This window comes from Lissotriton helveticus, chromosome 12 (genome assembly GCF_964261635.1).
Source record: "Lissotriton helveticus chromosome 12, aLisHel1.1, whole genome shotgun sequence".
In the NCBI taxonomy this organism is placed as follows: domain Eukaryota; kingdom Metazoa; phylum Chordata; class Amphibia; order Caudata; family Salamandridae; genus Lissotriton; species Lissotriton helveticus.
The window spans coordinates 829,336,954-829,361,756 of NC_136073.1; the positions used below are offsets into that span (position 1 = coordinate 829,336,954).

The window sequence follows — 24,803 nt, forward strand, 5'->3', positions numbered from 1 at the left end:
AAATTCCGCGGGATGCGTAAATGTATGAATTACATTCATTGCAATAACGTCATGGCGGAACCACACTTAACCATCGATGTTGTGTATATTTGATATGTATCCTGTTATGCCATTTTTCTGCAAATACATGATTTTTTCAATGTACTAACGTTTATCAAGTCGACTGTCTTTTTGTTTACGATATCAGTGTTGTGCTCGACTGAATCACAGTTGATAGTCCCACCCTTGGGAGGACATAAAACGAAATGTACTGATGTGGCAGAACCACTGTTCACTTAACATACCTATATCCAGGCTCTGCACATTACTGGGTTACCCCATTGGGATTATCAGTCACATTACATGAGTGAGCCATCCTCGTTGGTCCAAAACAGTTAGCAGCACACAGGAAACTCACTGTGTCTCTGTTAATGAACTGCAGATCATCTGATTGAGCAGATAGCAGACTTCTGAGGGCACCACGCCAATTTTTGGGTGTATCTGATCTACACAATCAGTTTCTTTGCAAAGTTGACAGGTGGACGCATCATCCGCAGGTATGCAGCTATCAAAGCGTTTTAATAGTCTGATTGATGCATTTTTTCATCTAAAACCCTGTGGTCCCAGACAAATCCCCTTTCCTTCCCCTAGATTTCTGTATTCTATTCCTTTATCTTATAACTGGACCCTCAGAGTCTGCAGTGTCCTGTGGTGTTTAAGTGCCGAATGTCCCCTCACAACTTCTTCCTTCGAAGAGCTTTAATCAGGACCACTGCCCTCTTTATCATCTGTTTTCTGAGAGCCGGAGCCATGTAATTCGAGGGAAACCGAATCATCTTGAACGTGAATCCCATGAATTTGAGGTTTGATAGGGGCTCTCTTTAACTTTATTCACACTTGACGACCTATCGTAGACGATACCAATACGTACTCTGGGGTTTGGGCCATTGCTAATAAGAGGTTGGCTTCTTGTTCAATGTTTTTCCATCCTTTTCTGGTGTTTGCTCGTCCCCTGGACCATAGCTTCTTTGCAATCCATTTGATTGGAAGGCTGGTGTCCTTCTACTACTCACACTCAGGGAACTGATTTCTTTTTTTGGCTTTCTTTACTCCATGGCAGGGCATGTGTTTTTTGACTCGCTCCCCTGTGTGCTAATTTACCCCCAACATCCACTCACCTCCATGTTGCCGCCATCAAGCTTGTGTATTGCTTCCCTAATGCCCCCTGCCTTCTTGTATTTTTTTAGATACTTATAAAAAAACAAATCAGCACTTTTTTCATTTAAATCCCACCCCCACCTCTTCGGTTGCTCCCACAAACCTTGTTATTCATGCCATCATTTACTTCCCCCACACGTTCCACCATAGTTCCTCTGCCTCACACTGCCACACCTTTTCTTCATCCATGTAAATATATATATATATATATATATATATATGGAGTTTTTGCAAAGAGACCTAAAAATAAACTATCGTGTTCAAGAGGAGTGCCGCGTCCTTGCCTTTTGTTTACAAAATTACTTGGGAGACACGTTCCCGGTCTCCAAACGCGTGCACCAACCAATGGAGTTCCCTCTGCTACGGGGACATTTGTGAGGAATATATATATATATATATATATATATATATATATATATATATATATATATATTTTGGAGGCCCTGGCAGCTGCAATATGCTGCCAGACTGCTCCTATTGATGCACCTTTCATTTTTTTTCTTCACTTCTCCAAGACTGGTATCCGCCTAGTTGGCCACCCCAGAAAGGTAAATAAAAAAAATGTCAGCCATGTCTTGTCAGATGAGTGACCATGCATATATTTATATTCATATTATGTTATCACGCTGGGACACAAGGCAACAGCATTGGCAAAGAATAGGTCGGCAGTGTAAGCCAAAATGTGTGATCGGTTGGCTTTGCCACTGCTTGTTAAATCTTGGGAATCGAGGTGGAAGAATACTTCTAAGTCTCAGAGACGTTTATCCCAGCGTTGTGGGACTTACAGAGAGAAGGCCTAGCTTCAGGCTGCCTCACATGGAGGCTAAGACAAGCCAAGTTTTTTTTTTATTTAGAATATTTTTTTATTGGCATATATTGATTTGTGCCCAGAACCTCTTGACAAGCCAAGTTTTTGAAAGCTAAATCTTCCGGGCCAGCCAAGGATTTAAACTCTGACGGAAGTGCTCCTTTAAGTTGGCAGCAAAGCTGAGGAAAAGAGCATACAGCATCAAAATCCGATTATTGCTACACGGATCAAGTGTTCTGTCAACTTCCTTCTTGCAGGACACCAGAAAGTCCCAAAGCGTTCCCTCAGTTCCTCAATATTTAAGAGCTGGATTGTGAAATATATGGCCCGCTGCCTCTGATACTTGGGCGAATCGGATTGGTTGATATGTGTCACGTGCATCTCACATGGGGGCTATAAAGCACGTGCTGCTGCTGTCCAGTCGACAACTTCCTGAAAGAAAGTGGGTTTTCGAAGACCTTTGCTTCGCATCTGACATGTAAGTTATTTCGTGAGTGAGTGACCAGAAAGTGCTCGTTCTTGACCTTTTATTGGGGGATGGGGGGCCCAGGCTCTGCTGCTGACTTTAGAGCCAGGGAACCGGGTTCGAGTCTCGGCGCCGGCTCAGCATCCTGTGATTCTGGGCAAATCACTTAAACTACCTGGGGCAGATTTACAAGCCCCATGCGCCACTTTTGCGTCCCTTTTAACATGGGAAAAGTGACGCAAACGTGGCGCAAGGGGCTTGTAAATCTGCCCCCTGTGCCTAAACAACTAAAATCAATCTGACCTTGAGTAATGTAATCTCGTGCTCGTGTAAAGCGCTCCAATTGACCTTGGGGTCGAGTTCGCGCTATGTAAATCTGCAAAAAAAAAAAAAATGCGCAGAACAGACGAGCTTCAGCTGTGATTCAAAGTAGTTGGCACTTTTCATTTTTTTTTCTTCAGTCCTCAGAAGTCAGATTTTAGTTTCGAAAGTTTCCGTTGTTAATGTCACCCACCCTTGCCCTGGTTCCATTGCCCGAGCCATTTTTTTTTTTTTTTTTTTAGAAAGTCACATCTTTCGGTGCTGGATGATTCAGAGACCGGATGAATAAACTAGGAGGGCAGAGCACCGAAATATCACTTTCGAAATGTTTCGAAGGGGAGTTTAAATATGAGCATTGCGGTCCATACTGAATGAATATGGTGATTCAGCTGATAGAATGGGGAGTTGCTGAGGTCAGGCAGCTTTGGCTGGAAATGGAAAATACAAATACTTTCAGACGCCACGAATTGGAGGTGAAGGGTCAACAGAAAGGGGGTGGAGTCATAATGGACAGCGCCATGGAGAGCAGACTCTGACACTCAAATTACACAAATATTTTTAAGCCTCTGCCCCCAAATGAATTAGGGCAAAGACAGATGTTTTTGTAAATTTGTTCGTTCTTAATTGATTGCTTACAAACAAACTGCTTTTAAAAATAGCTTCTTGGTTAAGGCGCCTGCTGCAGAGATCTTTGCATCCCAGAAATGTCCAGGGTGTACTAACAGTAAGATTGCTTGGGTTGTTAATTCACTTGATGTAGAAATCTGCTTTTGTCTGGTTACAGGTTTGGCTCATCATGAAACAGAGGGTTAAAGTGCCTCACAGAAAGCAGAACGTCTAACATGCAGCACACAGATTTGTATTTAACCCAGACATCTCAGTGGGGTACTGCTTTTATCACAGCGATTCCCATGTCACCTTCATGTCACCAGTTAAAATATTTGCATTACAGCTCTGTGCATTATGAACCGGAACAAGGCTCAATGCAGATTGCAAGGCATACATATAGAACCCTACACTTTTTTGCTCAAAGTCTCGTTATTCTAAAGTTGATAAAGAGGATTACTTTCAATAGTAATCAAGTCGTATTATTAAGTTCTATATAAGCCGTTATTAGTGTAATTGTTCAAATAGAAATATCTGACCTTACAGTGCATGCTTATCTGTTACACATCCTAACAAAAAAAATGAATGTGTCCTCATGTAATGCAAGGTGTTATGTAAAGCGCTCTGATACCCGATTCGGGTCCAGTTTACTCTATATAAAACTCTGTAAAATACAAAATAAATAAAAATATCAAGCTTGGAAAATTGACCCCCCCCCCAAAAAAAAATCATGGTTTAGCTTAAGCACTTGTGAAGTGGCAAGGTGGATTTGTTTTCTCAACAGCATTGTCATCAAAGTGTTAAAGTTCCAGCTAGCTCTCAGCTGGGACTGGGACAAAAGGAGTGCTGATGGCCTATTAAGTGAAGTATTTGTGTTGGGCTCAGCCGGAACTGGAAGTAAGAGACCTTCCTCCGTTCCTGCAGGTTCCTGCTCTGTACACACAGCAGGGAAAGCACGCCTGCAGCTGACTTTGTGGGAAATTGCACCAGGACAAGGTCAGCACATTTCACCCTAGCCCCGTCCGGATCCGGCTCAAAAATAAAAATATAACACCTACGTGCAGGCCCTTGCTTTACCTCTGTCCTCTTCAGTCGACGCACGGAAGCACACAGGCTCAAAGACTCTCCGAAGCCAATCACGACGCTGCTCTCATGCTGGTAATACTATTAGCCGCATGACAGCAGAGTCGTGATTGGTCTGAGCCGCATGATTCGTCTCTCAGACAGGGATTGGGAGCCTGGGACTGTTCTCTACCAGGCTGTGCAACACAGCAGGTGGAGAAATGCTAAGTGCGCATGTCTATTCGGCCGGCCCAAGACGGCTGGCCAAACAGCCATGCACACTTGGAGAGTGACCACCACTCCTCTCCCTGCTCTGGCCACTCCCGCCCCTCCCCATGCCTAAAATGAAAACAAACTGAGCCAGTACAGAAAAATAAAATGATAATAACATTGTGTTATTTTCATTTTATTTTTCCTTTTTTGCACTGCTCAGAGAGTAGTGGGGCAGTGCTCCTTCGCCTTAGCGGAGGAGCTGCCACTGGACAAAGGAAGGAAGCAGGGATCCAGATGAACCTTCAGGAGTTAGATTAAGAGCCACGAGCTGGAGCTGCTCCACTTACATATTTATTTTTCAAAATAAACATTGCAGAGACATAGATACAAGGAACAAGAGAGAGCAGTGACTGAGAGGGAAGTGGCAGACATAAAAAGAGGGAGAAAGAGAGGACCTGAAAGATCATCCTCAATCATAAAGGAAGAAGAGAAAGAAAGGATGAAGTGGAAAGAGAGACAGAATAAGAGGGAAATGGATGGATAGAGAGAGGGGGAGAGAGAAAGAGATGAGACGGCTGAAGGAACACAAAATACAGGAGTAGAGAAGAGGTAAAGAGAGAGAGAGAGACAGGCCGAAAAATAAGATAAAAGAAGGGAATAAGTCAGAGTTTAAGTGTGAGGGAGAGAAAGAGAAAAAAAGCCCGATGCAGGGATAGGGAAACAGAAAGAGACGGAGAGAGAATAAGAAAGATATGACATGAAAGAAACAAAAGAACAGAGAAGGCGAAAATGAGTGTTTAGATTTCTAGTGCTTTCCTGTCTCCTGACACTCTGACACCTAGAATAGTGGCATCTACCACCTCCCACTACAAAGTGTTATACTGCATTTATGTTTTCTGTTCCTTTACAGCTGTTTGATGCTTGAGAAGATTAAATGTGTCCTCCTGTGGTTGGGTGGCCATAAACCTTTAGTCAGCAGGACTTTGTTGTTGGTTGCACAGAGATTTTCTCTGAATAAAAGGGTTGTGGCAACCATTACCTCCTCGTCCATCTTCCTGTCCCAATCCTTAAATCATGAGCAGTTGTCCAGCACCACAGAAACTGATTACCTAGCAAAAGCCAAAAAACTTGCCCCAGTATGCCACCGGATAAACCGACATGCATAAAGCAGGAACTACTTCATGTGAACATCCTGGGAATACATAGCAAAATATCCAAGAGAAGAAGCAATCCCCAAATTCATGACATGGGAGGGGGGATGGGCTCAGGAATGGGGCAGGAAGACCTGGACTCGGAGTAATGACGATTATCGGTAAGTAACTGGGTATTTTACGCTGTGGCATCATTGCTTCAGCCTTGTTAAGCTCTTTACGTGCAAATCTGATGAACACGCACCAATATGGTACATTGAGTCCTCCCCTACACCGGTCAAATACTGTTGGGGTCAAATACTATTCATTTGAAAGAAGACATCTTCTGGCTCCAGTCTTGCACTGTAGTTTCTGATTCTCACAGAAGAGTAATCTTTCCTGGGGCGTATCTATCAGTACTAGAGTAGGTGCAGATGCACCCGGGTCTCAGACTCCCCTGCTGTGCCACTACTTTTTAGCATGTGTTCAAAATGTCCCTCATGACAGAAGAAGCCTCACTGTAGACATATTTATACCTGTTCAGGGAGAAAAGGGGTGATGGGTCCCAATCCCTTGCTGGCCGTATAGTATTGAGCAAATATAGTTGAGGTACTTGTCCTTGACAGGGGGATACCCCTAACCCCCCAGTCACAAGAGAGTTCCAAAAGAGTTGTCAGGACATGCCAAAGTAGTAGTGTTATTCTGAAAAAATTCCAGTACGCTGGGTTCATAGTGATAATTCTTTATATAGAAGTGTTGTAACTCATTTGAGGGATTCTGATTTGGATTTCAAAAAGGTTGGCTTGCGGGAGGCTGTGATAAGGTAGCCCCACTACGAAGGATATCCACTCAAAGATCAAAGGAATCAAATCGCTGGTTTGGTGACGATCTAAAGGCAAAGAAGCTGACTCTTCGGCGGGCAGAAAGGCACTGGAGAATGGACTACTGCCCTTCATCTAAAAAGTCTTATCTATTTTTGCTGAACGATTACAAAAAAGCCATATTGAGTGCTAAAACAACTTATTTTTTAGCGAAAATATTGGCAGCGGAGAATAAATCCAGGGAGATCTTCTCCATTGTCCAGGACTTGGCTTACTCTGACAGGGCCACCCCTAAACCTTCCCCATCCCAGTCCCTCTGTGATTCTTTGAACACTTATTTTTTAGAAAAAATTGTTAACATCAGAGCCAATATTCCACCCCCTTCCTCTGCTTTTTCTGAGCCTATTCCCCCGACTGTTCACGTCTCTCTCTCCTCTTTTCCTCCGCTCACTGAGGAGTCATTTCTTGCAATACTCCCCAAAATAAAATCTGGTTCCCCGGCGGACATCTGCCCAGCCTACATACTACAACAGATCTACTCGGTCTGTCCTAAACCGCCTATATCTTTCCTTAATAGCTCGCTGGCTCAGGGCGTAGTAACTCCAGCCCTTAAATCTGCCACCGTAGTCCCCATCCTCAAGAAGCCTGGGTTGGACCCTTCCATTCCAGCCAACTACCGCCCCATCTCCCTCCTGCCCTATCTGGGCAAGGTGCTAGAGCGACACGTTACATCAGTCCTCAGTGCCCACGTGGAAGACAATGGTGGTCTTGCGTCCAGCCAGGCCGGTTTTCGGCCTAGGCACTCCACCGAGTCCGTCGTGGTATCGGTCCTGAACCATCTCAGGGAGGGCATGGACCACGACAACAACCAGGCCTTGGTGCTCCTCGATCTCTCCGCCGCCTTCGACACGGTTGATCATACCATCTTACTGTCCCGTGTCGGAGCGGCGGGGGTCGAGGGCCCAGCCCTGGTGTGGCTATCGTCCTTCCTGAGGGACCGTGCCCAGGCGGTTCGGCTGGGGGATTTCTCGGCCACCCAACTCAAAGTCACTTGTGGTGTCCCTCAGGGTTCTTCTCTTTCTCCCCTTCTATTTAACCTCTATATCTATCCTTTGATCTTTGCCCTCCAACAGCTGGAGGTCACTGTATTCAACTACGCAGATGACCTCCAGCTTATCTTTAATCGCTCCTCCTCTTCTCATTCTGTCTCTAATTTTCAGTCTATTATGATTTTCATCAGGGACTGGATGAACCACAACCATCTGAAGTTGAACCCTGACAAAACAGAATTGGTCCTTACAGGTGGTTCCTCCAGTCCCTGGAACTCTCTCTTTTGGCCCTCCTCCCTGGGATCCCCTCCCACACCTTCTCCCTCAGTTAAAACTCTGGGTATCAAGCTCAATAATCATCTCAATCTTCACTCACAAATTAGTTCTGTGGTGTCTTCCTGCTTTTTTGTACTTCGTACTATCCGCTCTGTGTCCCGTTTCTTCTCTCCTTCCGCTCTCAGATTAATCATGTCCGCTCTGGTTATTTCCCGGCTGGACTATGCTAATGCCCTTTACAACGGTATCCCGGCCTATAGTCTGCAGAAGCTCCAGCTGGTTCAAAACCAGGCGGACAGATTGATCTATGGTCTTCCCCGTTCTCACCACTCTACCCCCCTGCTGAAAGCACTACATTGGCTGCCTGTTAAGGAGCGATCTCTTTTTAAGACTGGATGCATGGTCTTCCAGGCACGTCAAGGGACTGCCCCTGCCTTTATTTCTTCTTTACTTAAAGAATACACCCCTGTTCGCGAGCTGCGCTCATCCACCCAATCACTTCTACATGTTCCCCGATACAGACGCAAGAAATGGGGGGGTTCCAATTTCTCTGTTCTGGCACCTTCCTTCTGGAATTCCCTCCCTGATCATCTGCGTCTGGCTACACATTACTCTGTTTTCCGAAAACATCTTAAAACTTTTCTTTTTACCCAAGCTTTCCCAATGTAACTTCCTCTCCTTTCCCTGTCACCCCCTCAGTTCTGGTGTGTGTTACTGCTAATTTTGCCTCCATAGCGCCAAGAAACCGCATGGTGAATGATGCGCTCAATAAATATTTTAAATTCAAATTCAAGGTGAAAAACAGCCAACACGTGTTTCGCCCCTTTACATGGCCATCCGGCCTGGGGCTGTCTCAGGGCATCCCAAATCTCATATGGACCTGTATCGTTCTTGAAAAAATCCTTTTGGGTCCTGGGTCGATCCAAAGAGTCTCGAGCAAAATGCCCACAGTTTGGTCGTAGTTCTAAAGCTGCATCTATTTATACCCATGCTCCCTGTACAGTCACACACTTCTCACCGCCACTTATATAAAACATACCCCCTTAGATCACTGATACTCATTGTACGGCCAGGGGGCAACATGCGACTCACCAGGCCCTTTTTGAGGCCCTCCTTGTTAGCATTCCATTGCTATTTGAAGCCTGAACCAGTGAAAGCCGCCACTTTCATGCCAGAGTGCTTCCCTGTTTTATCATCGAAATGTAAACATACAATTCACTACACATGAGGAGTACTGCAGAAACGTACAGAAGAGGAAATTAACATATATTCTAAGGCAGTTTAGCAAATCAGATTAGCATTTTAAAACGTAAATCATTTACCTACTTCAGGATTACTTTTCTAGGGGAAATTTTCTCAAATTTTTTCTCTGGTTTGAAAAACACACAAAGAAGAGAAAATAACAAAATATACTGAAATGCATGCTTTAAGTAGATTTCAGAAGAAAGCATACATTTGCTTTTTTTGATCTTCCTTTGCATATATGTTTGCTTCCCCAACCCCCTCCCCAACCAACGCAGTACCTGGTCAAACTCTAAAACTTTTCCTGTGGCACCTCAGTAAATATTTGTTAGTAGCCTGCTGTAGATTCACACACTTTTCATAATCATTGATGTGAAGCAGCCACATCTAATGTCCTAGTACATTTACACACTTGTCACTAACTCTTCTAAGAAAGAGACCCCGCTTAATGTCCCTGTAGATGCACACACTTCTCACCACCACTTATATGAAACAGACACCCCTAAGTCATAGTCATAGTCATATGCTCTTGTATAGCGCACGTTTCACCAAAAGGTCTCAAGGCGCTCGGCAACAGAGAAAGGGACGACAACCTTGCTTGAGTGGAGGGTGGGGAGGAATTACTTGGGAAAGAGCCAAGTTTTTAGGCCCCTGCGAAAGGCCAGATGATTGGATAGGGACAAAAGATGGGAAGGCAGCTTGTTCCAAAGTTGGGGGGCTATATAAGAAAAAGCCCGACATCCATTTCTCGAAGTTCGGACCCGCGGCTGGACTAGGAGAGATTTAGAAGAGGATCTTAGAGCTCTGGAGGGTTTGTACCAGACCAATTTCTCCGCCAAGTATGAGGGCCCTGTGCCGTAGAGGAGTTTATGGGTAAGATTAAGGATCTTAAATTGACTTCTTTGGAGTACAGGCAACCAGTGTAACTCTTTAAGACTGGGCAGGGAGGGAGACCTGGGAGGCAACCCTAGCACCAGACGTGCGGCGGCGTTCTGTAGGGTTTGAAGCTTTGTCAACAGACACTCATTGATGGTGGCGAACATGGCATTACCGTAATCCAAGCGGCTGATAATTAGTCCGTGAACCAAAGGTTTCCTGGACTCGAGAGGTAGCCATTTAAAGATTTTACGAAGTTTCCGCAATATTACGTAACAGATGCCTGATACTTGGTTGACATGTGCTTTCATAGAGAGAGCACATTCGATCATAATTCCCAAATCACGGACCACTTCTTTGGGTTCGGGGCAAAGTCAGAGTTCTCGGGGCCACCAGTGCTGTGACCAAATTGTCTTTGCCTTGCCAAATAGCATAATTTCTGTTTTGCTATAGTTTAGTTGGAGATTGTTTTCACTCATCCATTCACTAGTCTTGATCTTGCACTCCCTAAATCTGATGCGGGTATCAAGGACATCTAAGCTACAGGTAATAAGCACCCGAGTATCGTCCGCGTAGGACACTGTAGAAAAGCCATGAGATTTTATAATATTGGCCAGGGGGGTCAGATACATGTTGAATAGTAGGGGGCTAAGAATGGAGCCCTGTGGAACCCCTACAGAGAGAGGGGTCTTTCTAGACTCCAAGGTATTAACTTTGACATATGTAAGTCGGTCCGCAAGATAGTTCTCAAACCAAGCCAGGGCTTTGCCTCTGACACCAATCTCCCACAGCCGTCGGTTAAGAATGCTGTTGGAAATGGTGTCAAAGGCAGCTGAAAGGTCTAATAGGATCAAAATTGCGGACTCGCCTCTGTCTAGAGTGAGACGGATATTGCCTACTATCTCATTTACTGCAGTTTCCGTCCCATGAGCAGCGCAAAATCCTGACTGCGAGGGATCTAGAAGCGCATGGGCTTCAATAAAAGTGGAGATACGCTTCTTAACTAGGTGTTCCAGTACTTTCCCGAAGTAAGGCAGTAGCGATATTGGCCTGTAGTTAGACATAATAGTAGGGTCACTGGTGGGTTTTTTAAGGATAGGTTTTACCTGGGCCACCTTCCAGCTACTGGGTATGGCTGCAAGCTCAAACGAGGTATTAAAGACATTGGTGAGGGAGCTGACCAAAAGCGGGAATATCTCATTACACTTTCGAGGGGCCAGTGAGTCAGTGGGGGAACCCGACTTCACTTTCCTGAGGGCTTCTAATACTTCATCTGTCGTGATGAGCTCAAATTCCGTAAAAGATGGACGGTCAATATGTCCTAGAATAGAGGAATCACGGGGAGATGTCTCTCCTCTACTTGGGTGACATCAGGTCCAGAGGCTGCAAACGTAGAATGCTTAAGGATGCTTAAGAGACAGTTCACATTTCGTTTAAGAAACAGATGACAAACGAATCCATACTCCTTTAGCCTCACATTAAATGACAAGTATGTGCTTCAAATAATCTGCAATCTCCTCACCCTTCAGTGATGCAGAACAATAACTAGAAATAAAGAGGACTTTTGCCTCTGTCTTCCCATATAGTGCAGTGTTATCTGTTACCTACCCTCTAATTGGTCGCCACTTTCAGCCTCTCTGGAAGAAAGATACACTTTACCCACTGAGTCAGACTGGTAGCTCTGTAGGACACTTCCTCATTGGTTAGCTGCCATTGTCACTAATGGAGGTAAAGGGTTGGGTTTTGCATTAGGAAAACCTAGTGTAACTAATAACCCTCTCTCATGACTACTTTAAGACTGATTCTCCCAATTCACAGCGGTGCTCAACAGGCAGAGGAACCAAAATTCACTCAGGGCGGGGTGAGACTCCGTAACATGAGCATAAACTTGACAGACTATGGTAATACCGCTCTAGTTCACTTAGGGCGGAATGAGACTCTGCAACGTAATGAACAAACCGGCGCGAGAGTATATAGTAAATACAACACTGATTCGGTTACAGAGGGTTTGTTTAAGAAGGCACAAGGATTGGATTTCCCCCCAAATGTAACAATAATCTTAAATTATGCACATGACTTCCTTTGAGAGCGATTTGTGTTCAAATGTATCTAAAGTAGAAATCCTGTAAGTCCTTTAGATTTGAAAACAATGACCTACAGAATGCAAAGTACTAATCAGTTAAATACTTTGCTTTTCAGAACTGTGGGGAAACATGAGGTCGACCTTTCTGTTCCTGCTCAGCATCATGGGAGCTGTTTCCCAAGGCACAAGTAAGTGTTGTTGAAATAATGAAGGTGCAGCGGAAGAGGTTTGAGGGTGTTACTGAAGGGTGCACAAGCCTTGGTTTAAAACCAGTAAGCTGTCCTACCTTTCACCCTGGAGTACTACTACATTGGGTAGACATATCACCTCCTTTTTGATACTCTGCATCTCTTGGGGCTGGACTGTTCCTATTGGAGTAGGGTCAAGACTGATTTGCATATGGCTGGGTCCAAACTGAGTTGGCATGGTGGGTGGAAAACAATGGACTGGGATATGGCCCGAGCGGTTGCCAGTGGCTGAGATTAACTCAAGCATTCCATCCATTACTTGTTGTTGTCACAGGGGTGTAGGTCATTGCATGACAGTGGCAGGTGAGTGGAGACAGTACGTCAGTAGGTGGGGGATGGTAAGGGATACCAAAGGAGGGGATGTGGTGCATGCCACAGAAGGAGTTGTTGAAGATGCAGCTCAGTGGATGAGAGAGAAGATAATGTGGGTCAGTGATGGGGGAGCGGGGCAGGTCAATGGAGAGGAGAAAGGGCTGGTCAGTGGGCAGGTGCGTGACAACAGATAAGTGAGAGTACAAGTCACCGAAGGTGGGGCGAGGGTGCAAGTCGGTGGACAGGAGAGGATGTGGATCAGTGATGGGGATGGTGGAGGTCACTGAAGAGGAGAGGGGGCAGGTGAGTGCAGTGGGGAGAGAAGATTGCGAGGGCACCGGCCATGGAAGTAGAGTAGAGGAACATATCCCAGAACCTGTTGTTGAGGTTGAAGGTAAGTGGTCAGTGCAGAAAGGGGTGCAGATAAACAAAGGAGGGAGGATGCGGGTCAGAGAAGGCAGATGGTCAATGGAGAGGAGAAGGAGCAGGTCAGGGGAGTGGAGTGAAAAAGGATCTCAGTAGATTGTTGATTCCACTGGCCATCGCAGAAGGGGTTGCCGGCCACAGGAGGAGTTGTTGAGGGTGCAGGTCACTGGAGAACGTATGAGGGTGGATGTCACTCGAGGAAAAGTAGGTAGTCAATGGCACCTGGAAAATCAAACATATCGCACCAATCTTTCAAAACATAGCTTTGAATATACATCTTATCCAAAGTGATACAGTGTGTGTCACCAATACGTGCAACTTAGAGCATCCCTGTTACCTTTGGTGGAAAAGACTGATGGTAATAAACTAATGCCGGGAATGTTCTAGCTCTAGAGTTAAAACGTGCACCTAAGTGCCTCATATCAGGCCAATAATTGCATAGCTTGCTGTTTGATTTTTTCAATCTTGCCACTTCACTTGTCATTATTTCCTTCTCTCAGCCTTCCTTCTAATATGTTTTTGCTCATTAATTGCAAAATACTGTCTAATCTGTAGACTATAAAAATACCTATGGTATAACATTACGGTGAGAACTGAAGATGGACCTAGCATAATGCCTGTCTGATAAATTCTTCTCGAGTTGTAAAGTATTACTAACACCCACAAGAGCAGTCTCGCTGAAGATATTCACTAACAGATATTTACCCTATTCAGTGAAAAAACCTTTTATTGTATTGATCTGTATTACCCCTATTTCTATTTTCTTTTTTCTCTAGTCCTACAATTTTAAAACCAAACAAGCTTAGCAGAGACTGCCCCTTCATTTAAAAATAGAATGGGGTTTTCACCTTCCAAAATGAGAGCAGTTGTTTTTAAGTACACACTGTTATACTTTCTTATTCCACAAAGAACTTGCATGAAGGGACACTGCCCGACCACTGTTCTAACTCTCTTAGTCGGTGGTGCAGTGAGAAATGTCTTACCAACAGTTCTGAGCTCTCTCTCAAGACACAAGATTTGGAGCCTTCTCTTGAGATAATCCATGGCCTGAGACACTCAGTGACTTATTGGACAGTGTGAGGATATGAAAAGTTAACCTGACTCAGACAGGTAGCCAGTGCATAGTATCCAAAACAGAACATGAAGTGTTCCAATTTTCAATTTGGTGGTACAATTATCAGATTGTTACAATGCTCAATTTTGTAATAGTTATTCTAATAATCTTGGCATTGTTCGGCTTCTTTAAAACAAGCAAACTCATATTATTTTGAGGTGGAGGACAGAGATGAACTCATAGGGCACACATGGCTTACTGTTAATATCACAGATTCATGACTATTGCAAAATGTTTTCATTTGTCTTTGGTGGCTATTTCAGTACCACCCACTTTAGATCCTGGGTGTGTCTCCTTTCCTTTTTGTCAAAACTGCATCAATACACAGAGTTAGAAATGCAAGCTTGGCTGACTGAAGTTTCCCTTTTGACACCATCCTGCTAGATACACTTCCAGACAAAATTAACTGCAATTGAGAAGAGCTAACGGAATTGAAGAATTCCTGAGGAATTACCAACGGCATTTAAGAAGATATTTGTTCCAGCTTTACCGTGAGACTTTGGGACTGGGAAACTGCTACAAAGGAGTACCTGTTCCAGCCTCTTTATGCCCCCTCCTCCAAGGATACAGGGGTCATGGTCCTTTAGTGAAGCCATCTTCCACCTGTGGAACCACTTTCCAGTAGTTGAGAGTGAAGAAGACCCTTAGGAAATGTGGTGGCCTGCCAGGAAGAAACATGTTGACTAGTTATAACTAGTTTCTCTCTTAAATCTCTCCCCTGTGCATAGGAAGTGTATGAAGTGGTGCAGACATATAGTGCTGGTGCTGATGAGAAATCCCAGGAACCAGTTGGAACTTGACATTTTGCTGTGGATCTGACCTGGATTTATGAGGATTTCTATTGCAACTTGAACCGACTGGTATCTTTGGAACCAGTCGAATGTATGAAATCTTAGGTGTCAGAACTTATAAGAACGTTTTGACTTTAATGTAATTTGTAAAAGACTGGGCACAGTTGCCCGTTTTACCGACAACAAATGCATTTTTGGTGGAATCATTTTTTTTTACTCCATGGCAGATAGGAAATTAATGGAAGATCTCATTAAATCATTTTAGCTACTGTTTCTTCCATGCCCTACTCGAGATCTTCTTTCTACATATTTCTTTAAGACAAAGACGAAGATGGCCCACCACTAAGTATTACCTGTATAGGGTCCATCATAAATCAGTGGCAAAGGGTGTTGACTTTTAATCACCTGCACCTGATAAACTAATATTGCATTTTGTACTCTCCTGTGTTTTTCAATTGAGCACTTTTTGTTCTTGCTATAGGTCTAATCTCTTTATCTTATTTTCTTCATTTGTGCCATTTTAAACATCATATTGATTTCTTACTTGTTTTTCAAATTCTATATTATGTGTTTTGTAGCTGTATTGCCACGTTTGTTTGTTATTTCGCAAGTACCCAGGAAAAGCCTTGTTTTAAGAGACCGGCTACCCTGGGTCACCTTGGGATTCCTGCAAAACCAACAGTTGATGGACAGAATGCAGAACAATGTCATACATTCACCCCAGTACAGAGATCTGGGGCTAAATCCATAATTTTTCTGCTCACCGCGCCATTCCAGTTTGAACCGAGCCATATGCAAATCAGACTTCACCCTGTGCCCCATGGGAACAGTCCAGCCCGAACTGCCAAGCCAGGTCCTCCCTGGACTGGAAACAAGCATCCTAGGACCGGTTTCGGGCTTTCAGCCCTCATCAGCCAGGATAGCTTGATTCCAGTGGCATGGAGAACACAGGAGTCACGTCTGAGCATACCCGTCCCACTCGGGGTGACAAATGCAAAAACAACAGTTGATGGACAGAATGCAGAACAATGTCATACATTCACCCCAGTACAGAGAGCTGGCCCTAAATCCGGCATTTTTTTGCTCACCATGCCATTCCAGTTTGAACCCAGCCATATGCAAAATAAGGCTTGACCCTGTGCCCTATGGGAACAGTCCAGCCCGAACTGCCAAGCCAGGTCCTCCCTGGACTGGAAACAAGCATCCTAGGACCAGTCCCTTGCTCATTTTGCCACTGGATTCAAGCTAGCCTGGCAGATGACGGCTGATTAGCCAGAAACCGGTCCCAGGATCCTTGTTTCTGATCCAGGGAAGACATGGCTTGGCAGTTCGGGCTGGACTGTTCCCATGAGGCACAGGGTCAGACTCATTTGCATATGGCCATGTCTGAACTGGGGTGGCGGAGTGAGCTAAAGAATGATGAGGGATTAAACCAGTTGACTGGGGGTGAGTGCTTGCAATGTTCAACACTCCGTCCATCATCCCCTTTGGTTTTGTTTTGTTCGCCCTAAGTTGACAGGGTATGCCCAGACGTGGGTCCCTTGCTCACTTTGCCACTGGATTCAAGCTAGCCTGGCTGATGACGGCTGATTAGCCAGAAACCGGTCCCAGGATGCTTGTTTCCAGTCCAGGGAATTCATGGCTTGGCAGTTCGGGCAGGACTGTTCCCATGAAGCACAGGGTCAGACTGATTTGCATATGGCCATGTCTGAACTGGGGTGGCGAGTGAGCTAAAGAATGATGATGGATTAGACCCAGATCAGTTGACATGGGGGAGAGTGCTTGCAACGTTTAACACTCCATCCATCATCCCCTTTGGTTTTGTTTTGTTCGCCCTAAGTTGACAGGGTATGCCCAGACGTGGGTCCCTTGCTCACTTTGCCACTGGATTCAAGCTAGCCTGGCTGATGATGGCTGATTAGCCTGAAACTGGTCCCAGGATGCTTGTTTCTGGTCCAGGAAAGGCATGGCTTGGCAGTTCGGGCTGGACTGTTGCCATGAGGCACAAAGTCAGACTGATTTGCATATGACCATGTCTGATCTGGGGTGGCTGAGTGAGCTAAAGAAAGATGATGGATTAAACCCAGATTAGTTGACTAGGGGTAAGTGCTTGCAATGTTCAACACTCCGTCCATCATCCCCTTTGGTTTCACCTTGGGATTCATAATAGAGGTCAGATTGTTTGGGGTTTCAGTTACTGCTCATGTCGAGATTGTAACCTACCTATCCAATAGGTAAAATGATTTGGTTTCCAGCAAACACGCGTTGCTGTTGCCCTTAATCTGGGAATCAACGCAGACCAGACATCGCAAATTTAATGGTGTCGGTGCTGCTGATTTAGTGACACAAATTAAATTGAATAGGATTGGATCAATAAGCAGTGTGTATTTTACCTCATGTATATTACTTTATTACAAATGCTAACAAAACAACACATTTTAAATGCAAGGGTGCTGTCCAATAGATAGTATTTCTCATAATTTAATGGCTTCTTTTTTATCCCTCAAGGTCGTCAGATTAAGGCTCTCTTTGGCAGTACTGAAATTTTATAAGTATGCATTGTAGGCAAAAGTGATATGTTTCAAAGAAAGCAATGTATAGGGGGTGGCAGCTTTCTCTTCCTTTTGCCATCTCAGAATCTATGTGAATTATAAGTGCTTTAAAAATGCCCAATGCTTGGGGCTCTATTAAAAGCAAGCCTGTTAATTTTGATCTCTTGGCAACCGTCTGTTTGTGTAGTTATGGGAATTCGTAGTAATGAGAAGTTTACCTCACCTGGCAACTTATAGGTACAATAAATTATTTCCCTCATGCTGTCTCAAGTGGTTAATCTCTCTGACATTTAATGAGAGAAATCCAAGGTAATCACCTGGACATGCAGAATTTGACGTAGGAGGCACCAAATCATGATTCTTACGTCCAAATTCCGAGTTTGAACTTGGTAAAGGATATGCCTGCAAGACCCGGCAAATACCGCACCGGTGTTTTAGTCGGCTGCAACTGTATATATTTACTATATTCCATTACACTGCTTTGTTGTTAATTTACTGAAAGGTCTTTGAAGTATCTGAAATGAAACCGGCTTTTGTTATGTATGTTTTCATTTCCTCTTCCATCTTGGATACCACATTCATATCATTACTTTCATTCCCTCTCCCATCTTAAATATCACCCACACTGCTCCTCCTGTTAGGGACCTAGTTATCCCTTTCCGTGCTCCCGTTGGCCAACACTCCCTCCCCAGTGCTGCGAACGGCCAACTGCCGTCGCAGCCCCGCCCACTCAATGGAACGCCCGCACCGTGGCGAAATTGCCGCCGCGGTTAAGGCGGTATGATGGTGGTCAGTCAGACCGCCGACTTCTATCGCAGCAGTCAGGAGTCCATCCGACAAACAATCAGCGGTCTGACCGCCGCATTAGGATGCAACCGCTGGGCTGGTGGTCGGAAAGTGCTCCTTTACATGGTGGCTTTTATTGCCCAGGAAAAGATCGGCAGCACAAGCTGCAGTGTAAAGGAGCACATCTGTGCACCGTGTGCCATGCACCATGTGGTGCATGACACGGTGCATGGAGGTGCGTACTGGAACTACATGTGCCCCCTGGGCCACTTTACAGACACCCACGATGGACGGGACCCATATTTGGGGGCCCCAAATCCGTTTCCAACATGGCAGACTTCACAACATGAAAAGGCTTTCGGAAAGGGATATTGAAATCCTGAAGATGGTGCCTGCCTCTGCACCGCCTCCATTTGGGATTGCGATTCCAACTGCCGCCCCGTCGGGATTAGATGATCCTGTCAGAAGCGGCAGTCTTCCCCCGACCGCTTAGGTTCTGACCACCTGCGTTGAAATGCTGTAGTCGGACCAAATGCCTGCCGGCGGTCAGACTAAAGGCCTGTCGGCAGTCGCACCGCCATCGACGGTCTGTCGGTGTGCGATCCGTCTGACATCATAATAAGGCCTTAATTGTCAGAACGTGCCACATTGCAGAGATCCAAGACACAAAGAATATAGAATAAATAGAAAGATATCTAAATAAATAATACACGGAAAAATAAATTCATGCATAAATAAATTCATGGTTAAAGTGTTATCAATTAAATCCATCAATATACATAGAATATGCACGTAAATAAATGTATACATACATATAACTGGACAAAAACATTGATGTATACATAAACTCATTAAGAAATGTATTTGATCAAATGACTCCCATACTTTCATGCCATCATCCCTCTTCCAAGGAGCAATACATTCTTCATGTCTCTTTTCTTTTGTTACAGACATGGATGGCCAGGTATTTCTTTTCGCAAGTCAATCTGCCACCAACCATGTGACGCTGAAACAGGAAGTGACCTCATTGAAATGTTTCACCGCCTGCCTACGTGCAATCACAGAGCTAACTAAGGGGTACAGCTACCTTTCTTGCAACAGCCCTACTCAAGACAACAATCTTCTAATTTTTCGCAGGAATTCTAAGGAAAGTCCATTTGCGGTCCATGTGGGTGGGCCAGAAACGCCCTTCAGAGCTACAAGTCCCACATTGGACAGAAGTCACCACATATGTGGCACCTGGGATTCATTCACAGGGGTGGTCCAGATGTTTCTCAATGGAAAGCCACTCGCCAGGAAAGTCATGAAAAAAGGCTACTCCATTCAGGGTCCTCTAAAATGTATTCTTGGCCAAGAGCAGGACTCTTTTGGAGGAAAATTTGACATAAACCAGTCTTTTGCGGGTGAAATTGATAATGTACATGTGTGGGATTATGTTTTGTCGTCTGCAGAAATACACCAGGCCTTTATGAATAACAAGCACTTAAATGGCAATGTCATCAGCTGGAGGGACCTGTGGTATGACATCACAGGAGATGTGCTGGTGGAGCCGGTGCAACAGAGTAGTTGTGATAACCAGGCATGTTATGAAGGTTCCCCAAGATGTGACGCAAACTAGTTGTTATAGGCCCTTTTTATAGACATTTAGGGCCTCATTTCGAGTTGCAGAGAGTGGCGTCCCTGTAGACAATACTCCTGTGGGCTACTAGAAGCAGGGGCGGCTAGCAACTTTGAAAATCCGTAGGAACCAGTGCGCTGTAAAACTCCCTGATATTGTTGCCTTTCTCCTCTCCACTCTCCGGACACAGCAGGAAGGTGGGTGATTTGCTTCCTGCACCCTAATCCAACCAATCCTGGAGCTGCTAAAATCAGTTCCAGGATTGGTTGGAGCAGGCTAACCCAGCGCTCATTTTAAGGCTAGGTGCCTGTGCTTCCAACCCCTCAACGGTTTTACAGCACTGGGATTGCAGGCTTTAAAGTGCGCATGACAGATTGGCTGGCTGTATGCAGCCCGCCAATCTGTCATGTGCACTGAGCAGTCATCCTGCAATACACAGGAATCTGCCCCACCATCAAGCTTGCACTAGTGCGGACGGTGGCCAAACAGGGTAATAAAATGGTAATGACCATTTTATTATTCTGTGTGTACCTGCTGCGCTTGCAGCAGGGTAGGTGACGAGCTTCTGCCTTAAGAGAAGAGCCCCGCTGACTAGAAGTGACACATTTTTTTCAGAACTAGTAATCCTGAAGCACCTGACCCTGTTTCACAAGTTGCAAATTTGTTCTTGGCAAACTGCAATTATTCTTGGCAGGAACTGCAGGTAGAGGCATTAGAATGTGGAATATAGCCTTGTAGGCCGCTGCCAAGGGCTATACCGGTTGTATAGAAAGGCCCTGAACCCGAGTTATGGACCCAAGCTGCAGGCGTGAGCCTATAACAAGGGAGAAGGCTGTTAACAACTGGTATAACCTGAGGCAGAAGGGCTATAAGGCTATTAGAACAGTCCACCCACTAAGGGTAGAATGTGCTAAATTAAAAAGGGAGAACCATGAAGACAAACATTGGGATGTTGGAGCTCCGGGCTTATACCAGCCATTTAAAGTCCGGAGCTTCTCCATTGTTTTCAACGGAGTTCCCAACATTCCAAAGTTTTATTTAAATAAAACATTATCTGTACTATTCATAGAGCATTGGAAGTAAGACAAATGGCATTTGCAAACTTTTACTCCCCCTCTACTTCATCCCATCCAGGAATCTCTGATTGGCCACATCACACCATAAACCACAAACTTTCAAGAGACTAAAACATGGAGGCAAGTCTTCAAATGGTCATGGCCAAAGCCTTGGAATGGCCTGAACCCTACCTAAAGGACTAAATAATGCTCTTGTGCTTGCGAATACTCTTGAAAACAGACTCATTTAGTATTAAATCTGTTTATTAACAAATGAGCAGACTAACCTGTCACTAAAATCTAGACCTTAGGGTAACCAGACAGGCACAGGGCCGCACATTCATAAGGACTCCTAGTACTTCCCATACTCTTGATAATTTCCTCTAACTTGATATGTGCAGTGCTCTTAAGTACCAACAAGGGGTTTGTAGTGTTTCCACATCATTAAAATAAATAAATAAATGCATAAATTAAAAAAAGAGGACTTCATTAAAAATTTCAATATTTGAGGGTCAGACACACTGACCAGGCTGATGGACTCCAAAATTGGGCTCCTCGGTCCTAGCCCACCAGGGTTTTTTTTCCTAACGCATGCCAGCAGAGTCCAAATGTTGTGTTATTTATTATTTGTTTAGCTCATTCGCCCATAAGCGCCTTGGTGGTGACGGAAATAAACACATACCCTTCAGAAACAATAAAACCAACAGGTTAAAATTATAGGATAAAGTTAACAGAGCTTAATAATTAAAAAGTAAACTGTTTAGTTTGTTTATCAAAAGGTAAAAGCTGAGATTCTTTTCATAATTCCTGTGGCAGGTCATTCCATACTCTGGCTGAAGCAAATGAGAATGCCCTTTCTCCAATGTAGGCTGTCACAGGTACAGATACCTGGAAGTAGCTCTCTTGTGTGCAGCCCACTTAATTAGAAGGTATTACTTGGCCAAATTTGTTATGTATTTCAGAATTGAAAAGTGTGTATCAGAGATAAAAATGTGGGTATTTTCGCAACTCATAAGCTGATGTTTAGAGAAAAATGCTTGAATTTCTCGTACATATTTAAAGCTTATATTTGAGTGATAAATAATGCGTTGTTGGGGAAACTTATAACTAATGTCATTTCCCTGGTGCCAGAGGCATCACCGCTATAGTTGTTATTACCCATGATGCACTATGGCCAGCATTGCTGGTAATCTTGTGCATGGTATCCACTAATGTAATCTGGTTTGATATGTAACTATTAACTAATTCAATTTGGTAGCTCGGATGATTTTCATTGAATATAAGTAGCTCTTATTACAGAAAAGATTGACTCCTGCTTTAGGCAGACCTCTCATACAAGGGATCCCTCCTACAACCTCTTTAGCTGAAATCAGAGCTGAAGCCACGTAGTACACGACAGTGCTGTGACTGATGTTCCACTAACGGATCTCCTTCTGGTGACCAGATTCAGCGTCTTCAGCGATGAGCCACGCCCCAGAAATATCATATTGGCTGTGCAGAATGCTATAGCCCACTGTGATTGGCAGAAGATTGCCCCATCCCATAATCGTCATATCCAAACTCAGCTGCCACATATAATCCCAGTATTTCGACCATACACATTTATTTGAAAGGATAAAGGCCACCGTTTATCGGCTGCTTTTATATTCAAGCGATCATTCATTAACTCACTTGGTGATGCACATTCATTTTGGTAGCTTTAAGTCCTATCAATTTAAAAGTTTATTACCAACTCTACACCTTTTATTAGGTATCATTCAGTTCTGGTCCTTTCACAATCCGCCTGTATGGAGTCATCTCCCTTTTTCGGTTCCCTCCATCATTCATTTGCCATTGGGTGACGACTTCACTGAGCCGAGCTTTATTATCCATCTATGTAGCATACCTGGTGGCCGTACACTTCTGGAAGCCATGCTATGTTCAAACAATCAGGTGTGCCGTGTGCTTATGGAAGCGCTGCCTGTTCTGCTTTTTGTCAATTATCCAATTGGTAGCATTTGTTTCATCCTTTATAATACTGTTGTATCAATCAATGTTAGAACATGGAATGTAGGGATAGGATGTTTAACCCCTTCAGTGCTGCACGAATTTCGCTGCAGTGCTGAAGGGTCATAAATCACATTGACTCATGACGGAAATGTTCCGTCATCAGCACCGACGCTGATGACGGAACCGTTCCGTCATGAGCATGGAAGGGGTTAAAGTCAATGCAGCAGGACATTTTGGCTCAGAAAGTTGATGTCTACCTGTCGATGTTTGCGGGCCTCTGCTGAAGTGTTGTTACACCATCAATACATCTTGATACTATCCATGGGCCATATTACACAAGTGCCCCAGTGGTGCTGTGGGTATTTGTGCCCGCTTTTTCGCCCCCGGGGCACTTTGGTTTTACAGAAGTGGACACAAATGCTTGTGCATCCCCTTCTGTAATACCGATAGCGTTGGCTCACATATAGTGCCAGCTCTATCACCAGAGTGTGTTCCCTCATTTGCATGGGGGCGTGACCCAATGCAATTGAGGGTATTCCTTTGCCTCTGCCCCCGTTCCGTAGTATAGATGCGGGTGCAGAGGCAAAGAAGCTGTCAGGATGTGCATTACCAGTGTGCCACCTATAAGGTGGTGCACTGTCAGTGTGCCCCCACACGGCAGCCCTCTGGAGGGGGGAAAGTGGGTCCCATGGACCCCCCAGACATGCCCTTGCTGGCGGGTGCAGTCATTCACTGCACCCTCCTGCAAGGGGATCTTGTTGTAAATTACTTATATGTGAACCTCATTCCTGCTTCCCCTTTAAGTAGTTATGTAGAACCTTTGTACATTCTAGTGTTCTGCCTCTGCCAAGCGATATTCCAGACTTGACAGTTAAGGCCTGGTCAACTGGCGAGGTCCACGTTGTTTCTTTGCTCTATAAATAAATACTGAATGCTTACCAGATGTGCCTCCCTGAAGCTTGATTCCTGCCTACACTAGATCTCTCCCGTGTTAAAAGTGGAGGCGGGTAGCCACTTGCATTGTAAAACAAGGAGCGGCTTCAAAGGTTTTCACATGAATACGCTGTCCCCAGTGCAGCTTGAGTTCGCGGCTGTCCTGGGGGGAAGAACATTCATCCTAATATGGTGCATCTTCCTTGTTTGCACCAGGTGTGCCCAGCACAAACAAGGAAAATGTGCCACATGTGTACGATGGCCTCAAGTCTTACAAACTGAAGTGATTTCAGGTGTAACAAGGTTTATGTGCCACCAGCATTCTCTCCCTACATAGGATTTCTGGTTGTAACGCAGAAGCAACTGGTAGCGTGTCTAACTCTAGGGGGCCAAATGATTGGGAACAATATGCTACAAACATCCTGTTGTTCTGCCTCTTTGGAGTGGAATACATTGCTGAATCTGATTACTGGTTTGGCCTAATTCTGCGATGAGCTATTCCAATACCTGAGTGAATGTCAGGCAAAAGGAAGCATATGTCATGAGCTGATGTAACAAATGTCCCCTGGTGAAGAAGGTCAAGTCAGGAAGCATGCATCCTGATACACAAGGCAACTTTAAAACATCTATGTTATGAAACTGTGTTCTAAAGAACGTCCAGCAAGAGAGAGCTGGAAGTCGCTCAGTGTGCCGACACTGTGGTGCAGCCACCATCAAAGTAGAACAAGGTTTTTCACTTGCCTGACAGAGATGCACTGGTCCAGTGAGTTATCTTTCTAGGTATTGGCTTCAAAATCTAAAGATTGTCATCTAGATGCAGTGGTCACAG

The 24,803-nt window shown here is 44.6% G+C and overlaps 1 protein-coding gene across 1 annotated transcript; it reads left to right on the plus strand.

The window, feature by feature from the left end:
* Nucleotides 1-2,398: 2,398 nt before the first annotated feature.
* LOC144798977 (mucosal pentraxin-like) lies at nt 2,399-23,982 on the plus strand. Its single transcript, XM_078670119.1, has 3 exons — nt 2,399-2,483; nt 12,267-12,338; nt 19,330-23,982. The coding sequence occupies exons 2-3, from the start codon at nt 12,281-12,283 to the stop codon at nt 19,995-19,997; spliced, it is 726 nt and encodes a 241-aa protein (XP_078526245.1). The 5' UTR covers nt 2,399-2,483; nt 12,267-12,280; the 3' UTR covers nt 19,998-23,982.
* Nucleotides 23,983-24,803: the final 821 nt, after the last annotated feature.